General features: G+C 42.7%; 2 protein-coding genes and 1 pseudogene across 2 annotated transcripts; all 3 read left to right on the top strand.

Moving 5' to 3' along the window:
• The first annotated feature begins 2,419 nt into the window (after positions 1 to 2,419).
• On the top strand, positions 2,420 to 7,021 carry LOC108059352 (probable multidrug resistance-associated protein lethal(2)03659; annotated as a pseudogene).
• Positions 7,022 to 7,244: 223 nt separating this feature from the next.
• LOC108059339 (probable multidrug resistance-associated protein lethal(2)03659) lies at positions 7,245 to 12,669 on the top strand. Its single transcript, XM_044394854.2, has 9 exons — positions 7,245 to 7,657; positions 7,716 to 7,801; positions 7,856 to 8,161; positions 8,279 to 8,487; positions 8,547 to 10,108; positions 10,165 to 10,637; positions 11,074 to 11,339; positions 11,396 to 12,325; positions 12,387 to 12,669. Exons 1-9 carry the CDS (start codon positions 7,581 to 7,583, stop codon positions 12,438 to 12,440), a joined length of 3,963 nt encoding a protein of 1,320 aa, XP_044250789.1. The 5' UTR covers positions 7,245 to 7,580; the 3' UTR covers positions 12,441 to 12,669.
• Positions 12,670 to 13,554: 885 nt separating this feature from the next.
• On the top strand, positions 13,555 to 18,647 carry LOC108059340 (probable multidrug resistance-associated protein lethal(2)03659). The gene is made up of 9 exons (XM_017144567.3): positions 13,555 to 13,631; positions 13,689 to 13,774; positions 13,842 to 14,147; positions 14,339 to 14,547; positions 14,602 to 16,178; positions 16,658 to 17,130; positions 17,198 to 17,463; positions 17,516 to 18,445; positions 18,500 to 18,647. The coding sequence occupies exons 1-9, from the start codon at positions 13,555 to 13,557 to the stop codon at positions 18,521 to 18,523; spliced, it is 3,948 nt and encodes a 1,315-aa protein (XP_017000056.2). The 3' UTR covers positions 18,524 to 18,647.
• The last annotated feature ends 1,413 nt before the right edge of the window (positions 18,648 to 20,060 follow it).

Raw genomic sequence — 20,060 nt, 5'->3', positions numbered from 1 at the left:
AATATTTCCTGTAAAAATAAAAGTGTATAATCATCTAAGAAGCCTAAAATGGGCTTGAAAAACTGAGTTGGTTGTGTCAGGTTCAGCAAAGAAGTGGAGATCTTTTTTGATATTTTGCGATACGTCTTTCCAGGGATGAAGAGAGCTAGTAATTATGCTCTGCCTATGAACTGCGAACCGAATAAAAGCACCATGCTCTGCGCATCTTTGAAGGGTTAAGGGATTCCTGGGAGTCTGTGTTTTTTAAAGAAAGCTTTAAGTTCCATAAACAACGATTTGGGTTTGTGAATAGCCTATTTGGTAGCCGTACTTCGGCCACAAGCAATGTACCAGCGACGTTGGGAATGTTTTGAAGCTGTTTATATTCGTTACTCGTAGAGTAAAAGGGTATATTGTAGTCATGCGAAAGTATGTAACAGGGAGCAGGAAGCGTTTCCGACCCTGTAAAGTATATATATTCTTGATCAGGGTCACTAGCCGAGTCGATCTAGCCACGTCCGTCTGTCTGTCTGTCAGTCCGTATGAACGCTAAGATCTCCGAAACTACAAAAGCTAGAAGGTTGAGATTTCCCACACATATTCTTAAGCTTTCTACGCAGCGCAAGTTTATTTTAGCCGGGCGCCACGCCCCCTCTAACGCCCACAATCGCCCACTAACGATTTTAAAATGGGTCCTGCGCCCACATCTTTAAAGATTTCCGAGAAGTATAAATGCAATTTTGTTGTGTATATTTATACCTATCGAAATGAAGAAGACATTTTTCAAATCGGACCATTCATTAAAAAGTTATACGCAATCAAAATTTATATTTCCATTTCCCTCGCACTCCCCTTGTCTGAGTGACGGGTATTAGATAGTCGGGACACCCACCCGACTATAGCGTTCTCCCTTGTTTTATTTCTGAACTCTATACTTGTGAAGCAACAGCGGATTTTGAGACAAATGTAAAGTATGTGGCATTTTTCTATTAAAGCCCAGTACTCACCTAAACCAAAAAGGCAACGAAACGAAAATTTCTACACAAAAATGACAGGCTTTTCGATTGAAGTGAGTACTAGGCTACATCAAAACAAGAGAGAACGCTATAGTCGGGTTAGTGTCCCGACTATCTAATACCCGTCACTCAGCTAAAGGGAGTGCGAACGCTGTGTCGGGTTGGTGTCCCGACTAATAATCGTAACTCAGCTAAAGGGAGTGCGAGGGAGATAGATATATGTTGACAATTTATAAAGCGTATAACTTTTTAATGAATGGTCCGATTTGAAAAATGTCTTCTACATTTCGATAGGTATAAATATACACAACAAAATTGCATTTATACTTCTCGGAAATCTTTAAAGATGTGGGCGCAGGACCCATTTTAAAATCGTTAGTGGGCGATTGTGGGCGTTAGAGGGGGCGTGGCGCTCGGCTAAAATAAACTTGCGCTGCGTAGGAAGCCAAAGAATATGTGTGGGAAATCTCAACCTTCTAGCTTTTGTAGTTTCTGAGATCTCAGCGTTCATACAGACGGACAGACGGACAGACTGACATGGCTAGATCGACTCGCTAGTTACCCTGATCAAGAATATATATACTTTGTGGGGTCGGAAACGCTTCCTTCTAGCTGTTACATACTTTTGCACGAATCTAGTATACCCTTTTACTCTACGAGTAACGGGTATAATGATGTGATTAAAAGCAATGATAAAAAGGTCTACCGATAGGGGTTATTGTGGGATTCAGTTTAGCAGGTTCGCCGGACCTGAGGTCTTGTCGTTGACTTTGATTTTAAAGATCCTCTTCGTCAGAAGGTCTTTATGATGGACCAATGCCATAAAGCTGCTCTAGAGAGAACAGCGTGAAATCCGTCACTAGGATGGATTTTAATGAACAATTTGGTTGACTTTTGTTGTAATCTAGGAATCCAAATCTACCAGGAATTACCATCATCCTTTTTTGAATATTTTGCCTGCAAACTAGTTTAATCGGCGGCCCTCGCATGTGAAAAGATAAAAACCCGCTTGTAAGCAAAGAATGGTGTGTCGAAACCACCACCAAAATAGAGATAACGTACAAGATTAGGCACGGACGTCTATGGCAGAAGAGAGTAAGTCGGAAAATTAAAAAAAAAGAGTAAAACCAAAAATAGTAACACTGCCAAATTCTAAGATAAGCATTTTTTTTTTAATTTATGAATATAGTTTTGTACAATTATTTTAAATATACGCTCTTCCACCGAATTATCCACAGCCTTCACTTCAAATTATAAACTAACTCTTATCTCACTTATCTGTTAAAAACTTGGAACTGTTAGCCAATTGCTTACCACTCGTCAGTAGGTTGCTGAACTTTAAGGTGAAAAGACGTGTTTCTTGTTTCGGTTATAATATTTATATTTATTTTGCGGCAAACTTGTTTTACAATTAAGGAATTTTACCCTAATTTAAACCTCGCACTGGATTCAACAAGTCTTGACCTTATTTTAAAATGCAGTCAATAAAGACTGAAGATCTACAGGAGAATCCCAGAAAGAAAGCAAATTTTATATCGGCATTATGCTATTGGTAAGAACCAAAATCGTAAATTTGTAAGTAAGCTAACAATACAAAATTTATAGGTATACTATGCCCATATTTTTAAAAGGGTCCAAGGCAATATTGGAAACAAAGGATATATACAGGACTTTAGAGGAACACAAATCGGGTATTGTAAAGTTTTGATGCGTTAAAACAGCACCTCAATTTAGAACATAAGTTGTCGGGCTATAATCACGAAATTGAGTGGTTCTTTTGACCTACAACTTCTTCTTTTGATGTACATACTACTTATTATAGCCTGGGCTTTCAGATACCCTTGGCAACAAATTATCCTCTGCGTGGGAGCGAGAACTAAAAAATTCGAAGGGTAAGCCGAATCTGCTAAGGGTTCTTCTTCGGGTGTTTGGATGGCAATTCGGTATTTTGGGTCTGCTCTACTTTCTGGTGGAGTTGGGACTGAAAACCCTTCAGCCAATGCTATTGCTAAAGCTTATTTCCTACTTCGTTAACAAGTCAGAAGTTGTTGAGAAAGGCTATTACTATGCGGGTGGACTAATCATGAGCAGTGTCCTTAGCGTGATCATCATGCATCCGGCCTTCTTTGGCATCCAACAACTTTGTGAGTCTGGCAATAAAATATCAGTTAATAAAAAATGTGATCGCTGAACGATATTATAGGTTTTAGGATGCGAATAGCCATAGGCAGCATGATCTATAGGAAGGCGTTACGGCTGAGCAATCGGGCACTGGCCGACTCAATGTCCGGACATGTGCTTAATCTTATATCAACAGACTTAGCCCGCCTGGACAGTAATCCTTTCCAGGCTCACTATTTGTGGGTGGGTCCGCTACAAACGCTGGTAATAACTTTCTTGATGTACCAGGAGGTAAGCCAAAGTTATGAATATATTCCTGAGTAATACGGAATTCATTCACATGTACTCTCTCCAGATTGGGGTTGCAGCCGTTTTTGGCGTCGTCTTCATGGTGCTCTTCATACCCCTGCAGTTGTATATTGGCAGGATCACGGCAGTGCTGCGATTAAGAGCGGCCAAAAGGACGGACAAGCGAATGCGGTTGATTAACGAAATAATCTCGGGCATTCAAGTTATCAAAATGTATGCTTGGGAGTTACCTTTCCAGCGAATTGTGGCATACGCTAGAAAAAAGGAGATTAACACTATTACCCAAGGAGGACATGTATTAAATCTTACCTTAGCCTTCCCACTATTTATCGGACGCGTTTCCATATTCCTCAGCCTGGTTGGCTATGTCATGCTGGGGAAGCTTCTAAGTCCGGAAGTGGCTTTTCTGATAACCGCCTATTATAACGTGCTTCAAAACTCCATGACCGTATTTTTTCCATATGCCATAACGCATTCGGCCCAAATCCTAGTTACTATAAAACGTATAGAAAAGTTTATGCTTTTGGATGAGGTGAAACAGCCTGCAAGAAGCCCACATCTGCCGACGAACTCTAACACGGAGGAAAATAAAGATGAAGCGGAAGAAAATCTATTGCCTCCGACGGACTCCGACACTATTATTCATTCCGTACCCCCTCTGTCTGGTATTTCGATCACAAGGTTTGCGGGCAGATGGGATCATAACTCGCCCGACTACGCACTTAGTGGGATAAATGTGAAAATTCAGCCCGGGTCCCTAGTTTGCATTACGGGTCCCACGGGATCCGGCAAGTCCAGCCTCATCCAGGCCATTCTTGGTGAGCTGCAAGCGGAGTGCGGACAGATCGAGGTTAATGGCTCCCTGTCCTATGCCTCCCAGGAGCCGTGGCTTTTCTCCGGCACCGTGCGCCAGAATATCCTCTTCGGCAAGTCCTTGGATCGTCGGCGGTATGCCTCTGTGGTCAAGAGTTGCGCTCTGGAACGGGACTTCGAGCTACTTCCTTTGAAGGATAAAACCATAGTGGGAGATCGCGGGGCTTCCCTGTCGGGTGGACAGAGGGCGAGGATCTGTTTGGCCAGGGCTGTCTACCGAGAGGCCTCCATCTACCTCCTAGACGACCCACTCAGTGCGGTGGACTCCAATGTGGCCCGTCATCTCTTCGAGGAATGTTTCCGTGGCTATCTGCGCGGACGCACAGTAGTCCTGGTCACCCATCAGCAGCAGTTCCTGCAGCAAGCCGATCAGATTTTGGTCCTGGATAGGGGCCAATTGATTGCTGTGGGCACCTACGAGTCGCTACTTAAGGAAGGAGTCACCATGCTTGGTTTAGCTGAGAAGGAAGATCCTGAAGATCCTGAGGACCTGAGCATCTGCAGTAACATTCACAAGGAGCAGCGCCGCAACAGCGAAAAATCGGAGCATTCGATCGCAGACTCTTGTCCGGAGAAGGTCAATGTGGAGCACCAAGCATCAGGTGGCATCAGTCTTTCCTTGTACAGGAAGTACTTCCAAGCGGGCGGTGGATTTTTCGCCTGTTTCTTCATGGTTAGCTGTTTCCTGATTGCCCAGGGTGTGATCTCATTAAGCGATTACTTCTTGACCTACTGGTAAGCAAGCATTATCTATACACATGGGTTACTGAAATCCATAATCTTATTTTAATTATTTTCTGTTAGGGTTAGCAAAAAACGCCAAGTTGCCGACGAAGGAGGAACTTCTGTCGCGAGCCACTTTATAAGTTGGCTTGATATGGAGTGGTCTGTGGACTCAGAAACAATGGACATGTACATATTCACGATGATCATGGTCCTGACCATTATTTTAAGCGTGGCTTCTGGAAGTCTTTTGATCAACATCAACAAGAATGCCTCTATTCGTTTGCATAATACCATATTTAATGCGATCATGCGCGCCTCCATGTACTTTTTCAGTATAAATGAGCACGGACGAATTATAAATCGTTTTTCCAAGGACATGAGCCAAGTAGACGAGGTACTGCCCTTTTTGATGTTATATGTTACACAGAGCTTTCTTTTACTGGCCGGAGTAGTCATCGTGATAGCCATTGTCAATCCGCTTTTGCTTATTCCAACACTTTTTGTTGGAATCGTTTTCTATCAGCTGCGAACCTTTTATCTAAAAACTTCGAGAGATCTAAAACGAATTGAATCTGCTTGTAAGGACTATCATTAAATAGTTTTAAATAGTTTCCTAATTTTTCTTTCTTTTCTTCTATGTTTTCAAAGCTCGATCCCCCGTTTACTCGCATTTGTCCGCTTCTCTATCTGGTCTAAGCACCATTCGAGCTTTTGAAGCTCAGGACATTCTGGAGATGGAGTTTGACAGCTTACAGAACGTGCAAAGCTCGGCATTTTACATGTTTATTTCCACAACAAGGGCTTTTGGGTATTGGCTAGATTGTATGTGTGTTTTGTATATTGCTATTATTACGCTAAGTTTCTTCGTCTTTCCGCCGGCTAACGGAGGATATGTGGGTTTGGCCATAACACAGGTAACTAACCCTAACATTTTAAATCTTCCATTTAACCTTTTTTTTTTATGCAGGCCCTCGGTTTAACAACTATGGTGCAGTACGCAATGCGCAAAGCGGCCGAGTTGGAGACCACAATGATTTCCGTGGAAAGAGTGGTTGAGTACAAGAACATCGAGCCAGAGGGATCATTGGAAGCCCCGGCGGATAAAAAGCCACCCCAATCCTGGCCAGAGCAAGGAAAAATCGTGTTTGATGAGCTAAGCCTGCGCTACACGCCGGATCCAAAGGCGGAACATGTGCTCAAATCACTTAGTTTCGTCATTAGGCCAAGGGAAAAAATTGGTATTGTGGGACGCACTGGGGCGGGAAAATCCTCGCTGATTAACGCCCTCTTCCGACTGTCCTACAACGATGGATTCGTCCTGATTGACAAAAGGGATACAAATGAGATGGGTCTGCACGACCTTCGCAGCAAGATCTCGATTATTCCCCAGGAACCCGTTCTGTTCTCCGGCACAATGCGATACAACTTGGATCCCTTTGAGGAGTACAGTGATGAAAAATTGTGGAACTCCTTGGAGGAAGTGCAGCTTAAGGAGGTGGTGGCCAATATGGAAAAGGGCTTGGAGACCAAAATCACCGAGGGAGGATCCAACTTCAGCGTGGGTCAGCGCCAGTTAGTCTGCGTGGCAAGGGCCATTCTGCGGGATAATAGAATCCTCGTGATGGACGAGGCTACGGCCAATGTGGATCCCCAGACAGATGCTCTAATCCAAGCCACCATTCGAAACAAGTTCAAGGACTGCACTGTCCTGACGATCGCTCATCGATTGCACACCATCATGGACTCGAATAAGGTATTGGTAATGGATGCTGGGCGAGCTGTGGAGTTTGGGACGCCCTATGAACTTCTGACAGCGGGAGATTCCAAGGTGTTCCTCGACATGGTCAAGCAGACGGGACAGGCCTCTTACGACGGCATGATGAAAATCGCGCAAAAGGTTAGATATCACTTGACATGTTCATCATTTACCCGGATAATTTATAAAATCTTAATTTCAGGCCTTTGAAAGCGTTCAGCATTAATGTATTTCTTCATGAAAAGAACAAACTACACATTAATATCTTCTCAAATAGTTATCTTTCAAATATGATTACTTTTATGTTTTAATGGATACACGTGCGTATGTCTAGTGCTAATTTAATGTTATCTTATCTAACTGAGAATAAATAAAGTCTAGACAAAAATGTTCTCTTAACCAAATATTTCGAGTAATGTTGTACTTTTGAAAAATGATTAAGGCTTATGTTATACAGATGTAATATTTCTTTGTGAGTAAAGGCGTATACAAACGAATACTATTTAGTGTTGTTCCTTAAAACTATAAACTAAATCTTATCTCGAATATCTGCGGCGAATTCGGCAGTATGGGCCTTTAGTAACCTAACCGTTGGTCATTGGCTTTCAGAACTTTTTGGCTGAGCAGACGGAAAGGTGTTGAACTTCCTAGTTATATTATAGTGCTCTGATGCCTGAAATATGATTTTATAGAAGCATTAACAATCAAATTAATTTGATTAGACAACCCTTATTAAAGCTGGGCGTCAAGTTATTTGTAATTATTGTATTTAACTCCAAGATCTGTTTAAAGTGTGTAAAATGCAGTCGGTTAAAGGCAACGATCTCCCGGAAAACCCTCGAGAGCAATCAAACATTTTTTCGATATTAAGTTTTTGGTAAGGCAGTGCAAATATGTAACGATAATTTTTTAGTTACCCACTTTATTTAATTTAGGTATACCATACCCACTTTTTTAAAGGGGCACAAGGTCACATTGGATACGAAGGACCTTTACAGGCCGTTGAGAGAGCACAAGTCAGGTAAGATTCCAGATTTTCAGATTGTATTTAATTTTGCCGTAACCGTTTTTAAAGAAACCCTCGGCAATAAATTATGCAGTGCATGGGAGATGGAACTGGAGACTCACAAGAAGAACGCTAGTTTGCTGAGAACTCTCCTGCGGGTATTTGGCTGGTATTTCGGGTTCCTTGGCCTAGTTCTCTTCATCATGGAGGCTGTGCTAACGATGCAGCCTACATTTTTGGTGAAGCTTATATCTTCCTTCTCCCACAACTCCGAGTTCAAGGGGTCAGCATATGCATATGTAGCCGGAGTAATTTTATGCAATGTCTGCTGCGTGACCCTCCTACATCCCTTCGCATTTGCCATCACTCACTTAGGTAAGTTTCTTACTCTCTTTATCTAATAAATACCAAGAAATTATGTATGAATTTTAAAGAGCATATAGAATAGAGTTATTATGAAATAAGAGTAATAATCATGGACTTGCTTCGCAGGCCTAAAGATTCGGGTGGGTCTAAGCAGCATGATCTACCGGAAGGCCCTTCGCCTGAGCAAATCTTCTTTAGGCGAAATATCTGCCGGGCATATCATCACTTTAATTTCCAACGATCTGAACCGAGTGGACTCGGTTCTTCAGTATACGCACATTCTTTGGTTGGGCCCACTTCAGACCTTTTTAGTAACCTATCTTTTGTACAAGGAGGTTAGTTTCGTAAATTGATTATCTCCAAAAAGTTAAACACAACTAAAATTCCTTTGCAGGTTGGAGTTGCGGCGGTGTTTGGCATGTCCTTCATGCTACTCTTTATACCCCTGCAGATGTATCTGGGCAACCAGATCTCGGTACTTCGACTAGAGACCGCTCTTCGGACGGACAACCGAATGCGGATAATGACTGAGATCATCTCAGGTATTCAGGTGATAAAAATGTACGCGTGGGAGCTGCCCTTCGAGCGATTGGTTTCCTATGCCCGCAAAAAGGAAATCAATACCATCCGGCACGTCAGCTATATTAAAGGCATCCTTTCGTCCTTCAACAAATTCCTCACCCGCGTATCCATTTTTCTCAGTTTGGTTGTGTTTGTCCTATTGGGAAAGTTCCTCACGGCGGAAGTAGCCTTTCTAGTCACCGCATACTATAACGTCGTGCGGCTTAATATGACCACCCTTTTTCCACTAGGCATCACGCAGACGGCAGAGACCCTAGTTTCCATTAGGCGTGTGCAAAAGTTTTTGCTATCTGGAGACGCGGAAACCTCGGATAACAAGGTAGATTACACTGAAACAGGAGAAGGCGAAAAACTCATAAGAACGACTCGTAGCGTCATTACTACTGAAGAACCCGATCATTCGAAGGCGTGTTTATCCATATGTGGTCTTAAAGCCAAGTGGGATAACAACACACCGGATTACACACTAAGTGGAGTACACCTACAGGTCCATCCTGGCACCTTGTTGGCCATTGTTGGTCACACTGGTTCCGGAAAGTCCAGTCTGATTCAAGCCGTTCTGGGAGAAATCCGTGCCGAGTCTGGTGAGATCAAGGTTAATGGATCGATTTCCTATGCCTCCCAAGAACCGTGGCTTTTTTCGGGCACCGTGCGCCAGAATATCCTCTTTGGCCAGCCCATGGACCGTCGTCGATATTATTCGGTGGTGAAGGAATGCGCTCTTGAACGAGACTTTGAGCTACTTCCCTTGAAGGATAAGACCATAGTGGGAGACCGCGGAGCTTCCCTATCGGGAGGGCAGAAGGCGAGAATCAGTCTGGCCAGGGCTGTCTACCGGGAGGCCTCCATCTACTTGCTGGACGATCCACTCAGTGCGGTGGACTCCAATGTAGCCCGCCACCTCTTCGAGCACTGCATGCGCGGCTATCTGCGTGATCGAATCGTCATTCTGGCCACCCATCAGCTGCAGTTCCTGCAGCAAGCCGATCAAATAGTGATCATGGATAAGGGCCAGATCAGTGCTGTGGGCACCTATGAGGAGCTTCTAAAATCGGGCGCAGACTTCGGAAGCATTTTGCTCAATCCAGAAAACCACGAGGAGCCAATTGAGGAGCCATCAAAAATCCCTTGCATCACAGACGAGCGACGTAGCAGTGTGAAATCGGCTCTGTCCAATGCGGAATCCTGTCCAGAGGAAGACCCAAAGGAACCGGTGATCAAGCTGGAGCGGAAATGGGTGACTCGTTCTGGCTTGGGAGTGTACACCGATTACTTCAAGGCAGGAGGCGGCCTTCTCCCATTCGTCGTGATGATAACCGTTTCTTTAGGTTCCCAGGGCCTAGCCTCGCTTGGAGATTACTTTTTGTCCCCCTGGTAAGTAGTCCTCATTTAATTGAGAGATCCCATGAGTTGAATTTTTTTGTCTTTAGGGTTTCAGGAAAACGCGACGACGGTTTCAAAGAAGACCTAACAATTAAGCATAAATCTGAGAATGACGCAATGCACGACATCTACGTTTTTACGCTGATTACAGTGCTAACCATTGTTGTGACCGTAAAAAGGTCCTTTCTGTTCTACAACTTGGCAATGAAGGCCTCCATTCGTTTGCACAACTCCATGTTTCGTGGCATTAGTCGAGCTTCCATGTACTTCTTCAACACCAACCCTTCGGGTGGTATCCTAAATCGCTTCTCCAAGGATATGGGTCAAGTGGATGAGGTGCTGCCCACCATAATGATTACCGTCATTCAGGACTTCCTCTCGCTTGCCGGCAATGTCGTAGTCATATCCATTGTCAATCCTGTATATCTTATACCCGCACTCGTAATAGGTGTATTCTTCTATCAGCTGCGTACCTTTTACCTCCAAACTTCGCGGGATGTAAAGCGATTAGAGGCTAGTGGTAAGTAACACACAATAAAAACTTTTTACGAAATGATGATCAATTTGATGATATCGCACAATCAATTTGATATGTCCGAAAATGTAAGAAAACATAATTGAAATAATTCCCGTTATTTTGTCCTGCTGTTTTCTCTCTTTTTAAACAACAAAATCGAAGTATGACAGATTGAATTTCGAATAGGTCCTTATAGCTCCTTCTCATGTAATATAAGTCGCTACATTGATTCTATTTGCGCGAAGTCTGAGTATCTTTTATACAGAGGGTATAATAATTTCAATCAGAAGTTTGAAACGCAGTAAGGGATATAATTAACATAACAATATATACGCATTTAAATCTAATAAAAATAATCTGCAAGGACATATAAACTTTGGCTGGCCGAAGATAGCTTCCTCTCTCGTTCAGTATAAATTTTACATAATTTCTATCACAGCTCGATCTCCAGTTTATTCGCATTTTTCTTCTTCTCTGACTGGTCTGTCCACCATTCGTGCTTTTGGAGCTCAGAGCATTTTAGAGGCGGAGTTCGATAGCTATCAAGATATGCACAGCTCCGCTGCCTACATGTTCATAAGCACATCACGCGCATTTGGTTATTGGATGGATATATTCTGTGTACTCTACCTAGCGATAGTCACACTCGGCTTCTTCGTCTATCCCCCTGCCAGTGGTGCTGATGTTGGTCTAGCCATAACACAGGTAAAAGACCCGGAAACTTCTTCTACTTAAAAAATCAATACATTACATTTTTGCAGGCCATAGGCTTAACGGGAATTGTCCAATGGACTGTCCGCCAGTCGGCCGAGTTGGAAACCACGATGATTTCCGTGGAGAGAGTGATTGAGAACGAGGACATTGAGCCAGAGGGAGAATTGGAAGCCCCGGCGGATAAGAAGCCACCCCAGTCCTGGCCAGAGCAGGGAAAACTTGTGTTTGATGAGCTGAGCCTGCGATATACGCCGGATCCAAAGGCGGAAAATGTGCTCAAATCACTTAGTTTCGTCATTAGGCCAAGGGAAAAAATTGGTATTGTGGGACGCACTGGGGCGGGAAAATCCTCGCTGATTAACGCCCTCTTCCGACTGTCCTACAACGATGGATCCGTCCTGATTGACAAAAGGGATACAAATGAGATGGGTCTGCACGACCTTCGCAGCAAAATCTCGATTATTCCTCAGGAACCCGTTCTGTTCTCCGGCACAATACGATACAACTTGGATCCCTTTGAGGAGTACAGTGATGAAAAGTTGTGGCTCTCCTTGGAGGAAGTCCAGCTTAAGGAGGTGGTGGCCAATATGACCACTGGCTTAGAGACCAAAATCACCGAGGGAGGATCCAACTTCAGCGTGGGTCAGCGCCAATTGGTCTGCTTGGCAAGAGCCATTCTGCGGGAAAATAGAATCCTAGTGATGGACGAGGCTACGGCCAATGTGGATCCCCAGACAGATGCTCTAATCCAAGCCACCATTCGAAACAAGTTCAAGGAGTGCACTGTCCTAACGATCGCCCATCGATTGCACACCATCATGGACTCGGACAAGGTATTGGTAATGGATGCTGGACGAGCTGTGGAGTTTGGGACGCCCTATGAACTTCTGACAGCGGTAGATTCGAAGGTGTTCCACGACATGGTTAGGCAGACGGGACAGGCCTGTTACGACAGTCTGGTGAAAATAGTACAAACGGTTGGTTGACTTTTGATATTTTCACCATTTGCTTGAGTACTTAACAACATTTTAATTTTAGTCCTTTGAAAGTGCAGCCTGCGCTACTTCTTCAGGAAATGCAGCAACTACGTAAAGGAATTTCTTCTATAGGCATAAGAGGTTGTGCAGCGTATATATGTAGTTATATCAGATAATGTTGGAGATTTCCAGATTTAGATTTACTTCTCAAGCTGTAACCATCATTTCATTTCATTTCATTTGTAATTCTTGAGAATTAGATTACTTTAAGGTTTTTATGAGAGTACAATTTAACGAAATCAGCACTTTAATTACAAACGTGCAAGTGTATAGTATTAAGTTTTTTTTATCTTATCTAACTATTTTTGAGATGAACTTAAGCCTAAGCAGTTAATTACCGCTAAGCAAAAGCAAAAAGTTATGTTTTATAATTAAACATGTTTATCTTCCACAGATTTTATATTCCTGCTCTTGCCAGAGCGTCCAATAAAAATTGTAAAATCATACTCTTAAACAAAGCCCCATTAAACTATAAACTAAATCTTATCTCGTTTCTCTGCGGCGAATTTGGCAATACGAGCTGATGGTCTCCCAACCACTTGTTAGTACCTTGCTGAACTTTTCGGTGCGCGGACGGATAGCTGTTTAACTTACTAATTATATTACGAATTTCGGAAGCTAGAAATATGATTTAATAAATGTAGCACGACAGCTTCTCTTATTATATTAAATACAATATTTAATAGTTTGTTAATGGCTGATTACGTTCTAATTAATTTGATTAGATAAGCCTCCTAAAAGCTGATTGTGTTTATTGTTGTATTTTCTTGGTTTTCTCGGTTAAACTTTATAATTTCATGGAAAAAAACATAAATTTAAAAATATAGAAGTGATCTCGGAAATTATTAAAATTAAAAGGGTTCCTGCGCAGCGCAAGTTTGTTTTATCAGGGTGCTTCGCTCAGTCAAACCCCCTAAAACCGAAAATGTAGAATGAAGATTTTTATGTTTTTCAAATCGGATGTTTTGAGCGAATAATAAAAAATCCCCTAGGTGGCGTGAATACCGTCAGTCGCTTTGGTGATTGATAATATCAATTTGATATCTCCCTTAGTTGTGTAAGGGGTTTTTGAAAGTCGAAGCACTCGACTATAGCGGTCTTTCTTGTTTTTTGATACAATTTTAATTTGTAAATTTAACTACCAGCTCAGTTCTTAGAAAGTGTGCAAAATGCAGTCATTAAATTCCGAAGACCTTCCGGAAAATCCGCGAGAGCGATCGAACATTTTTTCGGTATTAAGTTATTGGTAAGACAGATCAAAAACCTAAAGATTATATTTGTGATATCAAAATAATTAATGTAGGTATACCATACCCACTTTTATTAAGGGGCGAAAGGTCACATTGGATACGAAAGACCTTTACAGGGCCTTGAAAGAGCACAAGTCGGGTAAGAGGGAGACTTTAAGATTATATTTACTTCATTTTCGGATAGTTCCCTAACGAACATTTTTTAGAGAAACTCGGCAACAAATTATGTAGTGCCTGGGAGGCAGAACTAGAGACTTACCAGAAGGACGCCAGTTTGCTGAGGACTCTACTGCGCGTATTTGGCTGGTATTTCGTCTTCCTCGGACTAGTTCTCTTTATCGTGGAGGCTATATCAACGCTTCAACCCGTATTTCTGGGAAAGTTAATATCTTTCTTCTCCCACGACACGGAGACCATTGAGCCAGCATATGTTTACGCGGCCTTAGTGATTTTGTGCACTGTCCTCGATGTAACTATCAAACATCCCTACTCTTTTGCCGTCACTCATCTAGGTATGTTCCTTAAACGTTTTTTTTTATTTAAAATCAAATCAATAGAACGAAAAAGAATGAGCCTGGCGTCCTAAAGCTTCAGCGCATTACTTTAAAAAATATTAAATTAAGTCGAGTGTCTCGACTATCAGTTACCCGTTACTCCGTGAAGATCAGCATTTCTTCTTCTTCTTTTTATTTTTGTTTGGCAGGCCTTAAGATTCGGGTGGGTCTGACCAGCTTGATCTACAGGAAGAGCCTTCGATTGAGCAAGACGGCCTTAGGTGAAATATGTGCCGGGCATGTTATCAATTTAATTTCTAACGACCTGGGTCGCGTGGACACTTTTATTCAGTTTACGCACTATCTTTGGTTGGGCCCACTCCAGACGCTATTAGTAACCTATCTTATGTACCAAGTGGTGAGTTCGGTGAGTTTCCCCCGTGAGTTAAGTTAAATCAACATTTATTTTCAGATAGGAATAGCCGCTGTGTTTGGCATGTCCTTCATGCTACTTTTCATACCCCTGCAAATGTATCTGAGCAAGAAGATCTCGGTGCTACGATTAAAGACTTCTCTTCGGACTGACAAACGAATGCGGATGATGACTGAGATCATCTCCGGCATTCAGGTGATAAAGATGTACGCCTGGGAGCTGCCCTTCGAGCGGATGGTTTCCTACGCACGCGAAAAGGAGATCAATACCATGCGATACATGGCCTACATAAAGGGTTTGCTATCCTCATTCAACAGGTTCCTCACACGCGTATCCATCTTTATTAGTTTAGTACTGTTTGTGCTATTGGGAAAGTTCCTTACGGCGGAAGTGGCTTTTCTAATTACTGCGTACTACAACGTCGTGCGGACCAATATGACCGCCTTTTTTCCATTAGGCATCACGCAGACGGCAGAAACCTTAGTTTCGATCAGGCGTGTGCAAAAGTTTTTGCTATCTGAAGAGGTGGAAACCTCGGACAACAAGGTAGATTACACAGAAACGGGAGAAGATCTTCCAGAGGCTGGCGAAAAACTTATAGGAACGACTCGTAGCTTCATTACTACTGAAGAACCCGTCCATTCGAAGGCATGTTTATCCATATGTGGTCTTAAAGCCAAATGGGATACCAACGCACCGGATTACACACTAAGTGGAGTAAACCTAAAGATCCATCCAGGCACCTTGTTGGCCATCGTTGGTCACACTGGTTCCGGAAAGTCCAGTCTGATTCAAGCCGTTCTGGGGGAACTCCGGGCCGAATCTGGTGAGATCAAGGTTAATGGATCGATTTCCTATGCCTCCCAAGAACCGTGGCTTTTTTCGGGCACCGTGCGCCAGAATATCCTCTTTGGACAGCCCATGGACCGTCGCCGATATTATTCGGTGGTGAGGGAATGCGCTCTGGAACGTGACTTTGAGCTGCTTCCTTTGAAGGATAAGACCATAGTGGGAGACCGCGGAGCTTCCCTATCGGGAGGGCAGAAGGCGAGAATCAGTCTGGCCAGGGCTGTCTACCGGGAGGCCTCCATCTACTTGCTAGACGATCCACTCAGTGCGGTGGACTCCAATGTAGCCCGCCACCTCTTCGAGCACTGCATGCGCGGCTATCTGCGAAATCGAATCGTCATTCTGGCCACCCATCAGCTGCAGTTCCTGCAGCAAGCCGATCAAATAGTGATCATGGATAAGGGCCAGATTAGTGCTGTGGGCACCTATGAGGAGCTTCTAAAATCGGGCGCGGACTTTGGCAGCTTTCTGGATAACAGAGAAAACCCCGAGGAGCCGATTGAGGAGCCATCAAGAACCACTTGCATCGCAGATGAGCGACGTAGCAGTGTGAAATCGGCGCTGTCCAATGCGGAATCATGTTTAGAGGAAGATCCGAAGGAACCGGTGATCAACCTGGAGCGGAAGGATGTTACTCGTTCTGGCTTGGGAGTGTACACCGATTACTTTAAGGCTGCAGGCGGCCTCCTTCCCTTCGTCTTGGTGATAAGCGTTTTTTTATGTGCCCAGGGCCTTGCCTCGCTTGGAGATTACTTCTTGTCCCCGTGGTAAGTAGTCCTTATACCAAGTTTACAAAAAAAATCGATGAAATACGCACTTAAGGAAACCTTTGTTTTTGTTTTTCGGCACTTACAATTTTTATTATGGTACGAATTTTTTTACAGTGTAAAAAACGTTTTTGACACCTTTTTAATTTCTAACTTGTATTGTAAGTTCCCTTTTCTTAATCAGAAAAATTTACCTTCACGAAAAACAGAGTGCGTATTTGTGTCTCGCGCCCACATCTTTAAAGATTTTGTTGTGTATATTTATACCTATCGAATGTAGAAGACATTTTTCAAATCGAACCATTCATGAAGTTATACGCAATTAACAAAATTGTATATATCCATCTCTCTCGCACTCTCTTTAGCCGAGTGACGGGTATTAGATAGTCGGGACACCAACCCGACTATAACGTTCTCTCTTGTTTATTGTAAACTGGTGTAATTCAGAAAGCCCATTACTTAAATTTGATTGTCCTTAGGGTGTCAGGAAAACGCGACAATGGTATCCAAGAAGACCCTACAATAAAGCCTAAATCTGAGGATGACGCAATGCACGACATCTACATTTTTACGCTGATTACAGTGCTAACCATTGTTGTGACCGTAAAACGATCCTTTCTGTTCTACAACTTGGCAATGAAGGCCTCCATTCGGTTGCACAACTCCATGTTTCGTGGCATTAGTCGAGCTTCCATGTACTTCTTCAACACCAACCCTTCGGGGGGTATACTAAATCGCTTCTCCAAGGACATGGGTCAAGTGGATGAGGTGCTGCCCATTATAATGATGACCGTCATTCAGGACTTCCTCTCGCTTGCCGGCAATATCGTGGTCATATCCATTGTCAATCCTGTATATCTCATACCCGCACTCGTAATTGGTGTTGTCTTCTATCACCTGCGGACCTTTTATCTTCAAACTTCGCGGGATGTAAAGCGTTTAGAGGCTAGTAGTAAGTGTTAATGATGGATAACCAGAAATCACGAGAAAACCTCCTAAAACGTTTCTTCTTTTCACAGCTCGATCCCCAGTTTACTCGCATTTTGCGGCTTCTCTGACTGGTTTGTCCACCATTCGCGCCTTTGGAGCTGAGAGTATTTTAGAGGCGGAGTTTGATAGCTATCAAGATATGCACAGCTCCGCTGCCTACATGTTCATTAGCACATCACGAGCTTTCGGCTATTGGATAGACGTATTCTGTATGCTCTATCTAGCGATCGTCACACTCGGATTCTTTATGTATCCGCCTGCCAATGGTGCTGAAGTTGGTCTGGCCATAACACAGGTAAAGTCCTGGACACTTAATTAATAAACATTTAGTCAATACATCGTTGCAGGCCATTGGCTTGACGGGAACAGTCCAATGGACTGTCCGCCAATCGGCAGAGTTGGAGACAACAATGATTTCCGTGGAGAGAGTGATTGAGTACGAGGACATTGAGCCAGAGGGAGAATTGGAAGCCCCGGCGGATAAGAAGCCACCCCAGTCCTGGCCGGAGCAAGGGAAAATAGAGTTTGATGAGCTGAGCCTGCGCTACACCCCGGATCCAAAAGCGGAAAACGTGCTCAAGTCACTAAGTTTCGTCATTAAGCCAAGGGAAAAAATAGGTATTGTGGGACGCACTGGGGCGGGAAAATCCTCGCTGATAAACGCCCTCTTCCGACTGTCCTACAATGATGGATCCGTCCTCATAGACAAGCGGGATACAAATGAGATGGGTCTGCACGACCTTCGCAGCAAGATCTCGATTATTCCCCAGGAACCCGTTCTGTTCTCCGGCACAATGCGATACAACTTGGATCCCTTTGAGGAGTACAGTGATGAAAAGTTATGGCTCTCCTTGGAGGAAGTTCAGCTTAAGGAGGTGGTGGCCAATATGGCCACTGGCTTGGAAACAAAAATCACCGAGGGAGGATCCAACTTCAGCGTGGGTCAGCGCCAGTTGGTTTGCTTGGCAAGGGCCATTCTGCGGGAAAACAAAATCCTTGTGATGGACGAGGCTACGGCCAATGTGGATCCCCAGACAGATGCTCTAATCCAAGCCACCATTCGAAACAAGTTCAAGGACTGCACTGTCCTGACCATCGCTCATCGATTGCACACCATCATGGACTCGGACAAGGTATTGGTAATGGATGCTGGACGAGCTGTGGAGTTTGGGACGCCCTATGAACTTCTGACAGCGGAAGATTCCAATGTGTTCCTCGACATGGTCAAGCAGACGGGACAGGCCTCCTACGACGCCCTTCAGAAGATTGCTCAAAGAGTAAGGGTTTTTATTTAAAAAATGATTTACTCAACCAACGAAATTTTTTTTCAGGCTTTTGAAGAAGCGTCCGTGTAGAAGCCTTTCCTCTTAGGTACTTGGTATTTATGTTTAGGATTTCCCACTTGACTGTAATGTTCTTGACCTACCTCAAAAAATTTTTTTTTAAGTCCGTTCAATTTTAAAAAGAAAATCATAAAATAAATCAAATTAATCTAAATTACATTTTAGATTTGGTGCCAAAAGGATTAGAAAACAAAAATAAAGAAAGCTTACTCTCGAGCGCCTTGTGGAGTATCCCAAGATAAATCCCACCTTTGCAGGTTTAATAATTTGGGAGATCTTAGCGATCAATTGGACGGACAGATGGAGATTCTATATTCTTCCTGTTACATACTTTCCAATTCATTCATGAAATACACCCCTTTACTCTACGATTAAGAGCTAGAAAAACATGTCATGCCAAAGCAAAATGCAAATATTTGATGGACTTAACATTCATTCAGAGAAACGGTTTACTTTCTTATCAAACTAAAAGAAAAGAAGAATACATTTATGATTAATTGCTTTATTTATTGAATGTCTAGTATTATTATGACGTTTGTTTACGTAGATAACAATCGCTCAGAGAGTGTGCGGAAGCCCACTACTATAAATACAACCTTTTATATATTCTGGCAAAATTTAAATCATTCATATATTAGGTAGGGGAGAGTGGGGGAATTTCGTCAGCATTTTTTCAAAGCTATTTTTTGTCCATCTTGAGACACGTTATCATATTTCTATTTTTATTGTTGAATGCGGTTAGCACCAAGCTTTAAAATGTGACATTCCCCTATTTTTTTAATTAGCTTGGTGATTTATAAAAAAATAAAATGTAAAACCAATATACTGGGGCAATCTCACCACACAGGGGGGTAAAATCACCACACAACTGGGGAAATTTCGTCACCTGAAAAATGTAGGGAGTTTAACGCCTGAAAATATGCTACACTGATCAAGCGTACCATTTTTGTTGACGTCCTATATTTGTTGCTGCTGCTGGTTGTCTGTTCGTTAGCCAGCTCGTCAAATATAAAAATATGTATTTAAAATAGGTGCGAATTTACCCTTAGCGTAGGGTGGCGAAATTTCCCCAGACCGTACTTTTTTAGAAATAATTATTTTTCTTGCGAAATTAGGCGCGAAGTTAAAAATCACTGACGCAGAAATGCACATTATAGCACTGTGTATTATATAAAAAATCGTGTATCTTATTCCTTTTGAATTGTGGCATACAGAAAAAATTTCGTCGAGAACTAAATGTAGCTTTTGAACTGTTAAAACACATTTAATATTATAGCTTAATTATCTTGGCCTTCTGTGCAAAACAAATGCATTGGTTGAGTCTGGCCGTCTTGAAGGACTAAAACAAAAAAATGATATATTTTTACGACTTATGGATTCCGAGATATTGCAGGGGACGAAATTGCCCCTGTGACGAAATTCCCCCACTCTCCCCTACTACAATTTTTGAAGTAAAATAAAAATGTCATGATGGTCCTAAGCTAAATTATCGGAATTTATTAATTTACATTTTTTGATAATATATGTATAACACTTGACAAGAGCGATA

This window comes from Drosophila takahashii, chromosome 2L, assembly GCF_030179915.1.
Source record: "Drosophila takahashii strain IR98-3 E-12201 chromosome 2L, DtakHiC1v2, whole genome shotgun sequence".
Classification (NCBI taxonomy): domain Eukaryota; kingdom Metazoa; phylum Arthropoda; class Insecta; order Diptera; family Drosophilidae; genus Drosophila; species Drosophila takahashii.
This window is presented reverse-complemented; position numbering and strand designations above follow the sequence as displayed.